The sequence below is a fragment of the Lindgomyces ingoldianus genome (genome assembly GCF_010093535.1).
Source record: "Lindgomyces ingoldianus strain ATCC 200398 unplaced genomic scaffold BDR25scaffold_20, whole genome shotgun sequence".
NCBI classification, from domain to species: domain Eukaryota; kingdom Fungi; phylum Ascomycota; class Dothideomycetes; order Pleosporales; family Lindgomycetaceae; genus Lindgomyces; species Lindgomyces ingoldianus.
The window spans coordinates 1,151,326-1,167,071 of NW_022985181.1; the positions used below are offsets into that span (position 1 = coordinate 1,151,326).

General features: G+C 49.9%; 4 protein-coding genes across 4 annotated transcripts; 2 read left to right on the plus strand and 2 right to left on the minus strand.

Moving 5' to 3' along the window:
- Nucleotides 1-336: 336 nt before the first annotated feature.
- BDR25DRAFT_343665 (Dehydroquinate synthase-like protein) lies at nucleotides 337-1,883 on the minus strand. The gene has a single exon (XM_033693848.1). It carries the CDS (start codon nucleotides 1,516-1,518, stop codon nucleotides 385-387), a length of 1,134 nt encoding a protein of 377 aa, XP_033546542.1. The 5' UTR covers nucleotides 1,519-1,883; the 3' UTR covers nucleotides 337-384.
- A 1,256-nt stretch (nucleotides 1,884-3,139) lies between these two features.
- On the minus strand, nucleotides 3,140-4,169 carry BDR25DRAFT_304400 (Triosephosphate isomerase). Its single transcript, XM_033690203.1, has one exon. It carries the CDS (start codon nucleotides 4,047-4,049, stop codon nucleotides 3,282-3,284), a length of 768 nt encoding a protein of 255 aa, XP_033546543.1. The 5' UTR covers nucleotides 4,050-4,169; the 3' UTR covers nucleotides 3,140-3,281.
- A 675-nt stretch (nucleotides 4,170-4,844) lies between these two features.
- BDR25DRAFT_228239 (methylenetetrahydrofolate reduct) lies at nucleotides 4,845-6,863 on the plus strand (the record flags this gene model as incomplete). Its single annotated transcript, XM_033685269.1, has 3 exons — nucleotides 4,845-4,931; nucleotides 4,988-6,599; nucleotides 6,655-6,863. 3 exons carry the CDS (start codon nucleotides 4,845-4,847, stop codon nucleotides 6,861-6,863), a joined length of 1,908 nt encoding a protein of 635 aa, XP_033546544.1.
- Nucleotides 6,864-10,455: 3,592 nt separating this feature from the next.
- Nucleotides 10,456-15,080, plus strand: BDR25DRAFT_343668 (uncharacterized protein; the record flags this gene model as incomplete). Its single annotated transcript, XM_033693849.1, has 2 exons — nucleotides 10,456-11,247; nucleotides 11,305-15,080. Exons 1-2 carry the CDS (start codon nucleotides 10,848-10,850, stop codon nucleotides 15,078-15,080), a joined length of 4,176 nt encoding a protein of 1,391 aa, XP_033546545.1. The 5' UTR covers nucleotides 10,456-10,847.
- Between the last annotated feature and the right edge of the window lie 666 nt (nucleotides 15,081-15,746).

A 15,746-nucleotide genomic window follows, 5' to 3' on the forward strand; every position in this document is an offset into this window, starting at 1 on the left:
GGAGTAGAGGTGAAGAGAGTTGGAATGGAGTCCTTAGGTAGCCCTACTACCATCATATTGCGATGTATCGGGTAAGGCGGTTAACGGAATCGGTTATCAGACAATACTGTAGGGTGATCCCACATTATCGCATTAGCACTCTTCTAGCGCATGGTACTAGTAAGGCCTATATTCACTGAACAAGCTGAAAGGAAATAGTCTGAGGGCCAAGATAGGTTTTGAAAACTGTTAAAGTAGGAGAGAGCGAGGTTCATTCTTGATGAAGATATGGCGAAACTCTAGTATCGGTCTCACGGAGCAACTCTTCCCGAGTAAACCAAAACTGACTGTATATTTGTCCGATTGGGTCAGTGTCAATATATGGATTTAAAGCTTGCCGCCTAGTCAGAACAAACCCTTCACTAACGCCTCGACCTTAGAATATAATTCCCCATCTTCCTGCCCTGTTGCTCTCTTCGCAATAACCGGTATTTGATCATGTGCGACCTTGTAATGCCGTAAGTCGTGATCCAGATCCAATCGTCTAACAAGCTGCAATATCTTCTCTCCCACATTCTCCGCATCCTTCTCATTATCACCACTCGGTTTCTCTCCAAGGAAGGGCATAAGTCGGGCAATCTGCTCAGCAGCCGCTGGTTCCGAAGCTTTCAGCTTGACGACGTGGCCGAGGGTTAGGCAAGAAGTTATACCATGGGGAATACCATATGGAGACCCAAGGGAGTATCCGAGAGCGTGGCTAAGGCCTAGTCCTCCTTTGATGTTGGTTCCTAGGAATCCCAAAGATGCAAAAGCCGCAAGTTGAAGTTTTGTAATTACATCCTCATCTTTCGGGTTCTCTTTATACTTGGGCAGATTCGTGAATAAGCTTTGGGCGGCCTGTAGCACCATCCACCTAGCCGGCACCTCGCTCGCGGTAGGATGATATAGAAGTTCAACCGCATGATCCATCGCTCTCATTCCCGTACTCAACCATAGCCTCTGAGGTGTGTGTAATGCGAATGAAGAATCATATAGTACAATGTGGGGAACTAGCTCTTTCCCTCGTACACCAGTCTTCACACCATTAGATTCAGTGAAGCCGGCCATCATAGTACACTCCCCAGCACTCAAGGTCGTTGGAATGGTGATATGGTAAAGCCACTTTCCAGTCTTCTCATGCAAACGGTAGTTAATTGCTTTTGCCGAATCAATCGGGCTGCCTCCGCCAATCGAAATCACCGTGTCGATTGATGAGTCCTTTCCAACGAGTTCGGTAGCCTCGTCGAGTTGGGCTACGGGTGCATGTTCTCCTATCCTGGAAAATGTGCCGGCGTGGCGAGATGACAGCAGGTCTTCGACGTGCTTGACCAAGGGTGTTTTCGTCGCGAGCGAATTACCGGTAATGATGAACGCCTTGCTCCTTTCACTCGGTAGTGATTTGACCAAGTGTTCAGCCACGGTCTCGCTGCCATAGTATAGCTTCTGCAATTGCGTAGGTTGCCATAGACCACCGAGGGGATTGTATGTCGCATCTGTCATTTTGGATTTCTGCGCAGACTGATGTCGAATTGATGAAGGGAAATTTGACAATGCGACCGAAGACCGAAATTGAGGCCTCGATCTCCTTGATGCGAGGGTATCTGGGAACCGAGGTAGAGTGCCAGCCCGGGGGTTTGATATGGAGGTTATGAATGTCGTAATTACGATTTTGAACGAATCTGCCCGTTGCTGATGGATGGGTCAGAATGCGTGGTGTTAGAGGCATGAGCTCTGAAAAAGCTCGATTGGGTAGTATGAGATCTTAATCTGTGGTAAGGGTAATGTGCGGAACATACATGCGAATGTGCTTGAAGAATGATGAAGTGAGGGGAGAGATTACGGGATTAGCTTGGTTATGTCCGTGCCGAGGGAGGATGCGGAATTGGAGCGCGCACCTAAATTGAGATAGACTGCATCGGGTTTAATTACTCAATTTACACCTTCCATGACAAGTGTCTCTAAAGAAACCATCAATACTCTTGGGAAACGACTCATCTTGATATTTCTCGTAGATTTGATGGGTTTGATTCGAGCCCCTGGATTGGATATAACATCGATAGTCATCTGGGGTCTGTTAATGGGAATTGAATACTTAAATCCTAGAGAATCTGGGAGGATTTTGACCAAGATAAATGAATTCGAATTTTGACGCTTCGAACAACCTATGGGGTGAAAACTGGGTTTCAGCTGAGATTGTACGGAATCCAGCCCTCTAGGCACCGAACAACAAACCCCATCAAATCTTTTCATTGCCCAAAACAATGAGTTGGTCCACTCCCCATACTCTTTCTATTATTAAAGCTTCCTATATCTACATCCAAGATATGCTGACGCTTCACCATTAGATATGGATCAGGCAGATCTTCAAACAACTTGCCGCTTTTGCCTTTTCCTCGTCAACTATGAAGAACCAACCACCGGGCCTTGGATCTCCGAGATTCTAAAACTCGAGTCTATGCAAAAGAGTGCAGAGAGATGCGGCACGTGTCGAAAATTTCTCCACGGCCTTCAGTGTTGGGGCGATAAGCATTCCGTCATATCGTGGAGAAACCGGGAGGGACGGTTGATTATGGCGCGGTTGGAGCAAATCCCAGAGAAGGGAGCTGGAAAAGACAGGAGACGAAAGGTAAAAGAGCTGATCATAGTTCCTGAAAAACCAGAAATCTGCTCGAAATCCATGGTTTCTTTCGCTAGTCTCTGAGGACAGGGAGGGATAGAATTAACAGGGCCGCCCGCTCCTTGTCCGCCCCTTCTCTCATCCTCGGACTAGCCTATCTAGCGGCCCTATTATTTCTATGCAATCTCCGCAATTCTCCCCGAAGCTTTTGCTTCTCCTACTCGCGAAGCTTGGTAGCTAGTCTTGATAGCGATGTCGTCAGAGATAACAATAACATCTCCGAGACTATAATGATGGCATCGACCACGATTCCCAGTATATTGGACATGATTGGGGAACGCAATCAATGATCCGGGACAAGGATTAATTGTTAAGACAGGGAAGAGTTGGGTTGAGGGGAGGAATATCCGAAAATATCCGAAGCATATCAATGCAAATTGCAGCGTCCGAGAGAGTATAAAGTACCATTGTCTCACATGGGCTTAGACAGATGCCGTCTAACTGGTTGAATGACAGCCAAATGTAATTATGATATGACCACTACAGGAAAAGCTGATGCGTGTCACGTGATCGCAAAGATCATTCCAAACGGGGAAGTCAGGAGGTTCGGAGCCCGACGCTGTATACGTTGGCAGGTATCATATTTTCAAGCCTCCCCAACTTCTTCAATGACTCGCTTTAGATTGTTGATATCGTGCGCAAACCGTCCGAGGAAAAGACCGTCCACACCTTCGGCAATCGTGGCAAAAGTTCCTGGCCCTGCGCTACCGCCATAGATAATCCTCGTTACTCCGTTCCGATTGCTAGTCATTCTTCTGAGCTCTTTCGTGACATTTACAACATGATCGGGGTTCGCCGGTTTAGAGGCGCCAATCGCCCAAACGGGTTCATATGCAAGGATGACCTCAACATCGTCTGGCACAGCAGCCAGCACTGAAGAGACTTGGGGCCGACACTCCTCCACTGCCATGCCTACGGCAGCGGAGGCAATGTTGTGGTACGTCTTCTCTCCAATGCAGACCAGCGGTATTAGGCCGTTCCGCGCCGCTGCCCCAGCCTTCTTCGCAACCCAGTCGTCAGTCTCTCCGAACATAGCTCTTCGCTCTGCATGCCCTATCTCTACAATCTTTGCGCCAGCTTGTTGCAAAACGAGGGGAGAGACTTCTCCTGTGTATGCCCCATTGTCTTCCCAGAAAGTGTCCTGGGCTCCAAGCATGACGTGCGAGGATTCGAGGATGCGCGCAGACTCCATCAGAGTCACGAAGTCGGGGATCACGAAGAGATCCACGCGTGCGTTCCACGCTTCGCCATCGAGTTGATATACACCCCGAACATACGAGAGAGTGTTTTGCAGGTCGTAATACATCTTCAGGCTTACCCCGACGATGCGGCGAGGTCGCGAGAGCGGCAGCATCGCGAATTCAATTGACTGAAATTGATATTGTCTCTGGGATGAGGATATTCGTCGATCATAAGGGGACCCCAGACTCTTTAAATTTGGACGACGTCACGACAATGCAAGCAAATTGCAGATGTCCAGGAGTGCCAGGGTTACTGCATAAGGAAAGCCCGGGGACGAAGGCTGGGCATCGGATCGGTGCAGGGGAAAGGAACAAGGCATCTGCGGGGAAGGCGTTCCTGAGCCACATCCTCAATATCTGGCTACTTTTCCTGCAATGTGCAGACCAATTTGTGCCAAGAAGGAAGTGTAGAATCTCAGTAGTCTCAATTGGCCTAGCTATAGATAGTGGAGGACAATGAAAACGTGGGGATGCGTGTGGCTGGTCATGCGCGAGCTTCACCATTCTGACAACGCTTGGCTCCGATTGTTCTCCGATTCCCCCAACTGGGGACTTCGTAAAACTCTTCCCTCTCCTTTCATCTTTCATCAGCAAAACATCCTCGTCGCCGCCCACAAGCCAAATTAGCAGAGCGATTGCGGTACATGCAGCGGGAGCTTGCGGATCGTTGGGCTCGCGCTCGTTATTTTGGATAGTCGGAGGTAGGTAGCTTTTTCCTGCGCGCAGGGGTGCGGTGAGCACACTGAAGGAGCCCGGCACGCCCGCTTTCACGAGCCCAAAACTCTCCGGGGGTTCGTATACTCGGTGTATTGCCAGTCTTTGCAAATCAACCCACTTAGATACCACCGCAGAGTGATAGTCGTCAATTTTTTCCTCTTCTTTTTCTCTTCCCCCATTGTGCCCTCACCATGCACATCTCTCAGAAGCTGGCCCAGGCGAGGGCGGAGGGCAAGCCCACATTCTCGTTTGAATTCTTCCCTCCTAAGACGGCCCAGGTAAGCATAGAGAGTCCCATCTGTCTTACTGACTAGGTACTGACTACGGTTTCCAGGGTGTCCAAAACCTCTACGACCGCATGGACCGCATGCACGGCTTCGGTCCTCAATTCATTGACATAACATGGGGAGCAGGCGGTCGTCTTTCGCACCTCACTTGCGAGATGGTCAAGGTTGCTCAATCAGCATATGGTCTTGAGACCTGTATGCACCTCACCTGCACCGACATGGAGAAGTCGAAGATCGACGAGGCCTTGAGGGAAGCATATCGGGCTGGTTGCACCAACATACTGGCTCTGCGGGGAGATCCACCCAGAGAAAAAGAGAAGTGGGAGGCTACAAAAGGAGGCTTCCATTATGCCAAGGATCTGGTGAAATACATTCGTGAACGTTACGGGAACCATTTCGACATTGGCGTCGCGGGATACTCAGAAGGCTGCGAAGACAACAACAATGTGGACTTGCTCATCGACCACCTCAAGGAGAAAGTCGATGCCGGCGCAACATTCATTGTAACGCAAATGTTCTATGACACCGACATCTTTTTGGACTGGGTTAGCAAAGTCCGGGCGAGGGGCATCGATATCCCTATCATTCCAGGGATCATGCCAATTCATACGCACGCCGCATTCATACGTCGGGCGAACTGGACGAAATGCAGCATTCCAGCTCATTGGACAGAAGCCCTTGAGCCCATTAAGAACGATGACGTCGAGGTTCGTGAGGTCGGCAAGGACCTTGTTGCAGAGATGTGCCGTAAGCTCATCGACGCCGGCATCCTGCACCTGCACTTCTACACCATGAACCTAGCCCAAGCAACTCGCATGGTCCTTGAAGAACTCGATCTGCTCCCTGATCTTGAGAGTCCTCTGGAGAAGCCACTTCCTTGGAGACCTTCCCTTGCCCTCAACCGCCGAGACGAGAATGTACGTCCGATCTTTTGGCGCAACCGTAACCGATCTTACGTGGCCCGCACTCAAGATTGGGATGAATTCCCCAACGGCCGTTGGGGTGACGCTAGATCACCCGCTTTTGGCGAGTTGGATGCTTATGGGGTTGGCCTGAAGGGTACTAATGAACAGAACATCAAACTTTGGGGTACACCAGCCTCAATAAAAGACATCTCAGACCTGTTTGTACGGTATATGAGCGGCAAGCTGGAGTCCCTCCCTTGGAGCGAAGCCCCAATTTCCAAGGAGGCAGATACTCTCAAGGGAGACCTCATCGATCTCAATCGGCGTGGCTTCCTTACGATCAATTCACAACCGGCTGTGGACGGAGCCAAATCATCTGACATCGTGTATGGATGGGGACCACGGAATGGATATGTCTACCAGAAGGCCTACTTGGAAGTTCTCATTTCTCCTGAGCATATTTCAGAGGTTATCACTAGGATTGAACGTAATCCAGACCTGACCTACTATGCCGTTAACAAGGAAGGAGATTTAAAGACTAATTCACCAGGGGACGGCCCGAACGCTGTGACTTGGGGCGTATTCCCCGGTAAGGAGATCGTGCAGCCGACCATTGTTGAAACAGTGAGCTTCCTGGCTTGGAAGGACGAGTTTTACAGGCTCGGCCAAGATTGGGCAAACTGCCACTCTTCAGTGAGTCCATCGCGCTATGTCATTGAGGACCTTGTGGATACGTGGTATCTTGTTAATATTGGTGAGTCCGTTCTGTCATATACACTGAACAGTCGAAAGTTAATTGCACCATTTAGTCCATAACGATTTCCACGTTGCCCACGGCATATTCCCTCTTTTCAATGGTCTCCAAGTCCAAGACATGGAAAAGCCGCTTCACAACATTGGCATCTCTCAGAGCAAGTCCGAGCAAAATGGCATTGGCGAAAAATCTGCTGTCGGCAGCATCAAGTCTGCCGCCTCAGCTATCACGAACGGCCTCAACGGCCTAAAGCTCTCCAACTAATGTGTATACGCATTCACGATCTTACTCCATTTCAACACGGAAGACCGGTTTCTTTCCAGGCGTTTCGAGTATCATTCGACTCAACGATTTAACTCAACGATTCATCAAGTATGGGCGGCGTTTTCTACTCTCAACAGTACGCAGGGCTTTGACAGTCATTTTCTCTCAGCAGAGTGGGGCCCAATTCTGGCGTTGAAAAGGTTGTTTCATTGCATACATATATGCATATGAAAGGCGTCGATTCAACCTGACGACCATATTTAATGAGGTAATGATGAATGACAAAAAGGGGTGAAATTTTTTATAAAAATGGAGGAGACGATGGATTCTAAAGATACCCGACTGGTGCCCTCAACGGCGCTGGTTACAGCCTTCAACTTTGTTGCTGGTCCCGCTAAGTAATTAGGCTTTTAGAGCAAAGACAATGGTATTTGTTGCATTGCCATGGATATCCCCGTTCGCTTCGCGGAGTAGCTGCTTCTTACTTCTGGGCAAAGCCAACTACCACCGCCATGATCAGACTAAGACGCAAGGTTTGGTAGGTAGAACGAAAAAAGGAGGGTGCGAGCGAACATAGAGTTAACTATTTCATCAACATCAGGCTCTCGCAGCATCCACCGCCTCAACCTTTGAAGACCGCAAACAATAGCGAAAGAGCCTCCGCGAGTGGATTTTCAACGATTTCAGTCTCGTACGGAAGGCCCCGATTATTGTTCTCTTCTTTTGAGGCTGCTCCGCTACGAACATGCAACAGCGGCCACTGATCTTGGTGTGATAGGTCATCCTTGCGTGCGCCTCTTGAACCTCAATTGTTGGGTGTGGTGGGGGTGTCGGTTTTGCGATAAATTGGACGGATTCCCGAGGACATCGCCGTTTCCTTTCTCTTTCAATCTTTATTACATAGGTACTTAGGAGTCTCTGAGATACTAAGCTGTAGGTCGCACTCACGTTTCACGTTTCACTGTCTGCTTGTTCGTACATGTCGTCACTTCCTGGGGAGCTTACTACTCAGATCTCGCCCAGTCTGGAACACTATCTTAACAGCCTGTACATTTAGCCGCTAAATTTCCCTTCTACTCCGGAGCATTCAGTGGTCACCCTTGGAGACAAAACAACTTTGCGCCCACTTCCGATATCCATTCACCACCACCGAACTGTAGAGGACCTCAGGATCCTTTATTTGGAAACAATAGCTTTTGCACCTCTTCCCATATCCTCTCTCCATCATCGAGTTGCAGAGACCTTCAGGACACCCTCCGCCTTGATATCTTGCCTGTGTCAACGTGATTTTAGTGTCTCTGTTTTCCAGCTCTGCACATCATGGCTTAGAATGGAAATCGAACTTCTGCCTTCTGACTCGTCTCCGAGTGACATGATGGGTCCTAATGAACACTGAATTGTACCGTTTCACAACCAGCGCCTACACAATTAGGTCTTTCATTATTATACGACCCTTTTGCGATTTCTCTTGCGAAGCTGGTTTAAACACGGATTTCCCCGTCCCAAAACGCCTCACTCTCAGAGCTCCCATTCCTCCCAGTCTTTGAAATTACGGTGGTTTCTCCACGTGAGAATGAAGCCTACTTCGGTTTCAACCCGGATAAGCCTGACATGGATAAGCCTGATTTCGCATTCGGAGCCCACCAAGACTGATTTCAACAGAGCACACCCTCAAATGCAGATACCTGCAATGCTGAAGACGAACCATCAACCTCAATCACAAACTCCTAGGAAGCCAACCCACCATCCGAGGAAGAAGCTGTCCCAAACACACCAAACACTAAGCTCGCTCCACCAAGAGGTTCGAGGTAACTCTTCCTCTTTCAATGCTACCATACGACCTTTCACTCACGTATATTGACAAATTTCCTCTCCCACAAAATATCGCCACCATCGCTGCATCACTTACTCTCACCACTCTTGCAGCCGCACCTTTATGTTCAAGAAAGATCTAAATCGACATGTTGAAACTCGTCAGCACCAACAAGGTCCTCGGAGCTATCGCATCATGTGTGAAGTGCCGTTCTACAAGCGGACAATGGTTTTATGAGACGCGGCCACTACGTTCGGCATGTGAGGAGTATGCATCTGGGGCTGGAGATGGAGGAGGCATCTGCTTGATTATATTTAGAGGAGCCGATTTGTTTGGAGGTTGTTTCGAAATATGGATTTGCTTGAGGAATCGTGGGTATTGTGCCACTCAAGGCGTACTTCGGAATTGTGTTGGGAGTTTGGCGCGGACTGGCTTTGTATGAGGTTAATGGACCTCCTGCTATTAAAGTTTTACGAAAAGTTGCATGGGTTCCATGCTGCTAAGTGTTTAAGGGGACGAAAAGTGCATACATTTAGTGCGTGCTTTAGCGTTCAAGGAGAGTGCTCGAAGGACGAGAACACATCGCAACAATTGAAAGCATGGGTGGGAGATGCTCAGTTATTTTCTTTATCTGACGGAAGACTTACGGAATTTTGTTCAGAGGAGTGATCAGTCACTATGAACTAGTATCGCTCTAACACCCATCAGCTAGGTTCTGAAAAGGTATGGAGGAAGCTGCAGGTCATGAGCAAGCACTTCCTGCTGACCTGCATCTGCATCTGCATCTTGACAAATCTATGAGCCAAGCGCTTCGGTATCCTGCATGTAAGTTTGCTAATCGACCATATGTACCCATCAGGCTACGTGCGAGATATCATATCCAACCCCTCAACATAGACGCCCGTATTGGTTACAACATCCCTGATCTACGTCTAGCAGAAGCTAATACGATTTGAACAATGATTTCTTCAGTGGAATAAAGCAAGAGTGTTTGTAGAGGAAACTCACAGTATTCCTCGATGAAAATCCCATATAGCTACGGGAAACCCAGGCATTGAAACAGACAAACATTATCCTTGCACTCTTAGCACTCGGCGCAGTCGTATCCTTCCCATTGGTCTTCGGGGTAGGAGGAAGAGGAAGGCAAGTCGGAATCGGGAATGGGTGTTGCAAGTGCAGAGAGAGCACAGGTGGCGAGGAGAGGAATGAGTATGAGATTGAGTTGTATATTCTGAAAGGCTGGGGGGAACGCGTCATGGGATGTCTTTTCTTTGGAATTTTGGAGTGAGTAGAAACAGAAAGATATTTATCAGTGTCGCGCTTCTAGCAGGAGAGTCACCATTCATTAAGAGAACTGATCCCCCTTCGTTTAACGATGTCACTCTTACACCTACTACTCAATTCTAGATTCTAACAAGTCCGTGAATCAAGCACTTTGTATTCAGTACCTGGTACCCAAGAGATGGATCGTGCATGTGCACTCTGGCCGCTTATCGATAAGCAGGGGAGTCGCGTCGTAAGCGGAGTGGGGTTAGACAAACTCGGGAACGTGCTGAAGGCTCATCAGGAGATTCAATATATACCCGAAAGATTGTTTGAGGCGGAGGGAGTGCGGGTTTCGGCTGCCGGTCCTCGGTAGATTGCACCATGCATGGGAATTTGTGATCAGGTGGTTGCTGATAGCGTACCCCGCGAAGGCTGCTGATTGGTATTGTGGAGCTAGGGCGGGGATACGAGGCGGCAAAGGGAGTTCACGAGTGTTAACATCAGTCCCACAACTATCAACTTTGGAAGCTCGTCTGAGTACCTCCTGCCCTTCGAGCATCAGCTTTGAAATTGCTTCCTAGTTCCATCTTCCCTAATTCTCTCCTGAGCGCTGCCCTCGACTGTGACGCGGATGCAGGCTTCGGTGCTCTCGGCGAAGAACTACTCCACCCGGAGCACCACTGAGCGCCCGTGACTCTTCTTGACCTGCCTCTCTTCCTGTCCTCAAACCCACGACACTATTCACCCTCAAATCTCCCTTATTTCCCTGTTGATGTAACACCCGTTCCTTCCAGACCGGCGATCGACCGTGTCAACTCTCGCGTCGTCCAACCTTCCTCTGTCGACATCAACTGGGAGAACAGGGTCCACAACGATTTCAACATCAAATCGCACTCACAGTCGCAATGGGCTGGTGGCGTCGCAATCCCTCTCTCTGGTACCGCTCCCCCCTGCACCGCTACGTTCGTCGCTCCCTCCTCGACAACGAGGCTGCGCTCCGGAGCCGCTGCTTCTCTAAGGCGCCACCTCAACCCACCCAGCACAAGGACGACGATGAAGGCGGAAAGCGTCCCCCAGGAATATCGGGTCTCGAGTGGGTCCAGCTTCAGCACTACCGGCGCTGGAAGCAACGGTTGAACGAGGATCCGTACCATGTCTTGTTCGGAGCGAGCAATGACATGCTCAAGGGGAAGGGACTAAAGAACTGGGAGTGGATGTACAAGGTCTTTCCGAAATGGATGGTGAAGGATATGGACTTCCCGGAGTGGTCCGGACGGGAGAAACGGACGGAGGCCCAAAATAACGGTAAGCCTCGCGGAGAGTACGTCGCAATTGATAATCTTCTTAATGACCTTGCCACAGGATCTTTGGGGAAGACCGCTGGCAATTCTCCCTATCCTTCCCCGCCATCGTACACCAGCATGAACGCAGCTTCCGATGCGACATACCCGAGGAAGGTCAACATCGATAGCGGGGATCAATCAAAGTCGCGGAACCCTAGCTGGAAGGCACGGGAAGCTACTTTCAAGACTACCCGTATTGACCGATCCGGAGAATCATCAGGTGTAGCATCTCCTTCAGACCCTCGGCGACCACAGGAACGAAGCGAGCCATATCGCAAGGACGACGCCCAGAATTCTGAGTGGGTGTATGGCAAGACGGCTGGTTGGAGGGTTGGAGCGTCTACTCCTAAAGAAGCCACTCCTTTGAATGACACATCTCGAGTCTCCAAAACGGCAACCCGGCCAAGTTCTATTAGCGAGAACGACACCGCATCTAGGGAAGAGGCATCGACTCGAGAGGCGGCATTCATCAAGGAATTTCTTGCAGACTCACCTGGCCCTCCCAAGACTGTCTTAGGATTGGAGAACAAGACCAAGGATTGGAGAGAAACAGTCCTAGAACGACGCACATCACCCGGATATGCCCCGAAGCCTAGGAAGGCTGAATCAGCTTCGACTGACACACCTAAACACACCCAGGACGATGGAATCAGCAGTCAACCTCCTGAGCTCAAGTCTCTGTCGACAAGTGAACCACCAGGGCATCGATTTTGGCCGGCTATGTCAAATCGTGGACAGTCTCCTACCGAGGACCTATCCCCAATTCCTTCTTCTCAATCTCCAGGGAATGGCAGTGAAATGGAAGCCCACCGCCCGATCCTAAAGGCAGAGGTCGCATTTCCAGAAGACCCAGACCGAGTTATTAAAGTTAGCCATAGGCATTCCGAGACTGGAGAGTGGACTCAGACTTCCATTCACGTTGACGATCATGATTATTCCCTTCCTTCTGTCCTACAAATTTTGAACAAGAAACCTATTTCCTCTGTAACCCCAGGTATGGAGAAAGCTATGAAAGAGCTTGGAAAGGAAGAGAAGCCCTTTAACGTGGATAGACCTGTTGATCTGAAGAACTTGTCCGAAGCTGCGAGGATTGAGTGGGCTACGAGGAGATGGAATGAAAAGAAGGTAAGAGAGCTTGTAGGAGAGAGTGAGAGCCCTTCTTTGAAATACGCCAAGCTTGCTGATGGCTCATTCGGCCCCATGCAGGGTGGGGAGACTCAAGTTCCGGCAGAGCATCAGCAAACGATGAAAGGTGATGAGGGCCTTGCCCACCATGGAAAGGCATCTCATAAAGGAGATGCAGAGGAGACCACATCTCCCGCTGGTTCTAGATGTACCTCTGATGTGCTTAGCCAGCTTCCCCAGGATGACATAGATTTCCTTTGTGCAAGCGACATCCGAGCATCGATGGGAGTAAAAAAGAGTAACAAAGGAACTGCACATGAACAGACCACGACCAGACGGAAGCTCGAAGAGGAATTCAAGGGTACGCATAAAAAAGAGTCGGTCATCAATCCCTTGCCTGAGGCTAAGATGCTGAATGATCAGTATGCGCGACGGGTAGAACGAGAACTGAAGGAGAAAGAGAAGGTCGTCGTCCCGGAGCCTGGTACTCACCCAACCACGGCCTCCACCTCAGAACCAGTGCTGGAAATGAGCTTGGACCGCATGACTAAATGGCTGCAAGCCGGGGGGGATGTCTTCACCAAGCATTTCTGGTCGGATCCTATTCAAGCGACGGAGTCGGATCGAAATAATAGGACTACTGCGCCTGACCCTCTTTTAGCAGCCATTGGTGCCGGATTGCAGAAGGGTCGCAATGCCATCCAAGGTGTCAAAAACGAGTTGGAGGTTGATCTACCCTGCAGTATCCCCTTGCTGAAGAGACTTGCAGCCAACGAAAGAGATGTCTTCGCCATTCTTGATCACTTGTTCCGACATCAGCTGAATTCGTCTGCACGGCCTTCTACAATACTATCGAGTGAAAGACTTCAAGCTAGAATCCAGAGGCTTCGACAGGACTTGGTGATGACGGAGAACGAGTGCGAGGATGCTCTTCGCATCCTGAAGACCTCCAAGCCTCCCACCATGACCTCGGCTGCCATGACCGAGCGTCTGAACAGTGGTGCTGTTCTCTTGCAGAGAAATGCCAAGCTGACGCGGAGATTGATACTGGGGCTCCAAGAACGCCTAGAAAGCCTCCGAGAAGACCCCTCAGAGCCTTTATTCTGGGAAATCGGTCACCGCCTTCTTGCTTTGCAGGATACGCAGGTTTCCCTGGCGAACCTTGTTCAGCATTCCCTGCAGGTGTATTGTGTGGGCTCGAAGAACACGGATGAGGTGGCTCAAGTGTTGGCCGGAGGAGGTGGCCTCACGAATTCGAAGGACATCTGGGATATTTCTTCTACTTCTCGTTCAAGCGTTCTTGATGCCACCTTCAAACAGATGCCCGAGGAGGAGATCCAATCCCAAAAAGCTGCTATGCGAGGTCTTTCTGAGGACGGTAGCTCGAGGGCTCCAAAGCCTCCCCGACAGACAACCTTCAATCAAGTCAGCCCGTTGGCACACAGTACGTTTAGACCTTTTGGCTCGCAATTGGAAAATCTAGGGAGGGAGGCCGATGCTGCCGCTGCTGAGGCAGATAGCGTTGGTGTGGAGGACACCTGGGCGAAGAAACAGCAGTTGCTAAAGGATCATGTTCTTGTTCACAAAGTCCGCAAAAGTTATGGGGATATGTATGGCCCCATCGCCGTAAGTCATCGGCAGGTTACAGGAGCTGAGGGGGCTCCTGGGGGTTTCACTGAGGGAGTGGAAAAATGGTGCCAAGACCAGCAGAAAGTCAACCCTGACAACGCTTCTGAGCCCACAACAGCAACAAGCTCCGACGTGACTGCGCAAAGCACTCCAGCTGAAGAAACTCTTTCTGCCTCGCTATCACAGAATCCTGCCGCCCCTTCAGCTGCCCTCCCGCCCACTCACGAACCACCGCATCAAGATGCAATTTCACCTGCTCAAGCAAAAGCTTCACCTCTTGTAGTGCCAGAGACCCCGCTGCAACGACTTCCCACTAGTGATTCTCTAGATTCCGCACCTGCGCAAGACGAGAGTACGGTTCATCTTTCGGCCGCCGGCGATATTTCACCGCCTCCTGCGTACGCATCGGAGGACTTAGTAATGGGCTGTCCCCTTTCTAATTCAGAGACAGCCGCCGCAGCGCAAAAGAACTCCGGACCCTGCACCTGGAAAGTACTCTCGTACAACGCGACCACGGACGACGTTTCGGTCATCTCGACCATTACGACCGACCACCCAGTTTCAACGGCCTCCATCTCCCTACCCGAAGCCCTCCAGCGCCTAGAGAAGCCAGTGAAGTTCCTCCCGCATTTGCCGCACGGCTTCGACATCGTCGCGATGAAGTCAGATTTGCTGGTCATCCGCGAATCCCATGAGCCGGGTACAGTGATTCAGGATGCGAAGGTGGTGACGGAGAAGGAGGCGAGAGACGAGGAGTGGTGCAGGATCAACCCTGTAGACGGCACAACTCGGCTTTCGCCGACGGGGTTTGTGGGTGTGGATGATGATTTGAGGGAGGAGGTGCGGAGGGAGATTGAGGAGGTGAGGAAGAAAAGGGATGAGAGGAGGTTGAGGGAGGGGAAGGGAGAATTGGGAAGGGGGAAGAAGGATAAGGGGGAGAGGAGAAGGAAGGGTGGGGCGGTGGCGGGGATAGTGAAGACGGGGATTTGGGCGGCCGCGGCCTGCTACGTGGCTGGGGTTTTAGGGGAATTGTTTAGATAGCTGGTGTGGGGTTTTAGGGAAGGATTTAGGATGGCGTTTGGAGGTTTTGGTGGTGGGATTAAGGGGTCAGGGTGACCACTCTGTATGTATGTATATGTAATGATACTTCTCTCACCTTGTCTAATATGTGCCTGCTCCTGTTTGTGCAGGATCATTAGAATAGGTAGGATGGTACGGGTATCTTGCTGCATGTAGGTTTCAAGCTAAGGGATTCTCCCTTTCTGTCTTTAGTTGCATATTATCTTGTTCCCCTTGCACGCACCTACACATGCATGTAATGCTTCCTTGTATGTCTTCAATCCTGCAATATCCTTCATGCTCAGCTTATAGAACAGTAGGCAAAGGTTAAGTCTCTTGCTACCTTATTATTTAGAGCTAAGGTCTTTTTCATTATACGTAGATGTAATATATCTTTCTCTCCTTACATTTGTGCAACTGCTTCCTTGTATATCTACAACGTTGCAACATCCTTTCTGCTTGGTTGACACAGTAAGCATAAGCTAAGTTTCTTTTTATATATTCGGTTAGGGCTAAGGGGTTCTTTCTTATTAGCAGAGCTTGCTCTGCTTATTATATTCGGGTTTGCAGAACGAAAAGTTGAGCAGAATCTCCTCTTTTGGACGCGCTAGTTAGTCAGAATTTCTTCGGATAAACCCCGGTAACGCT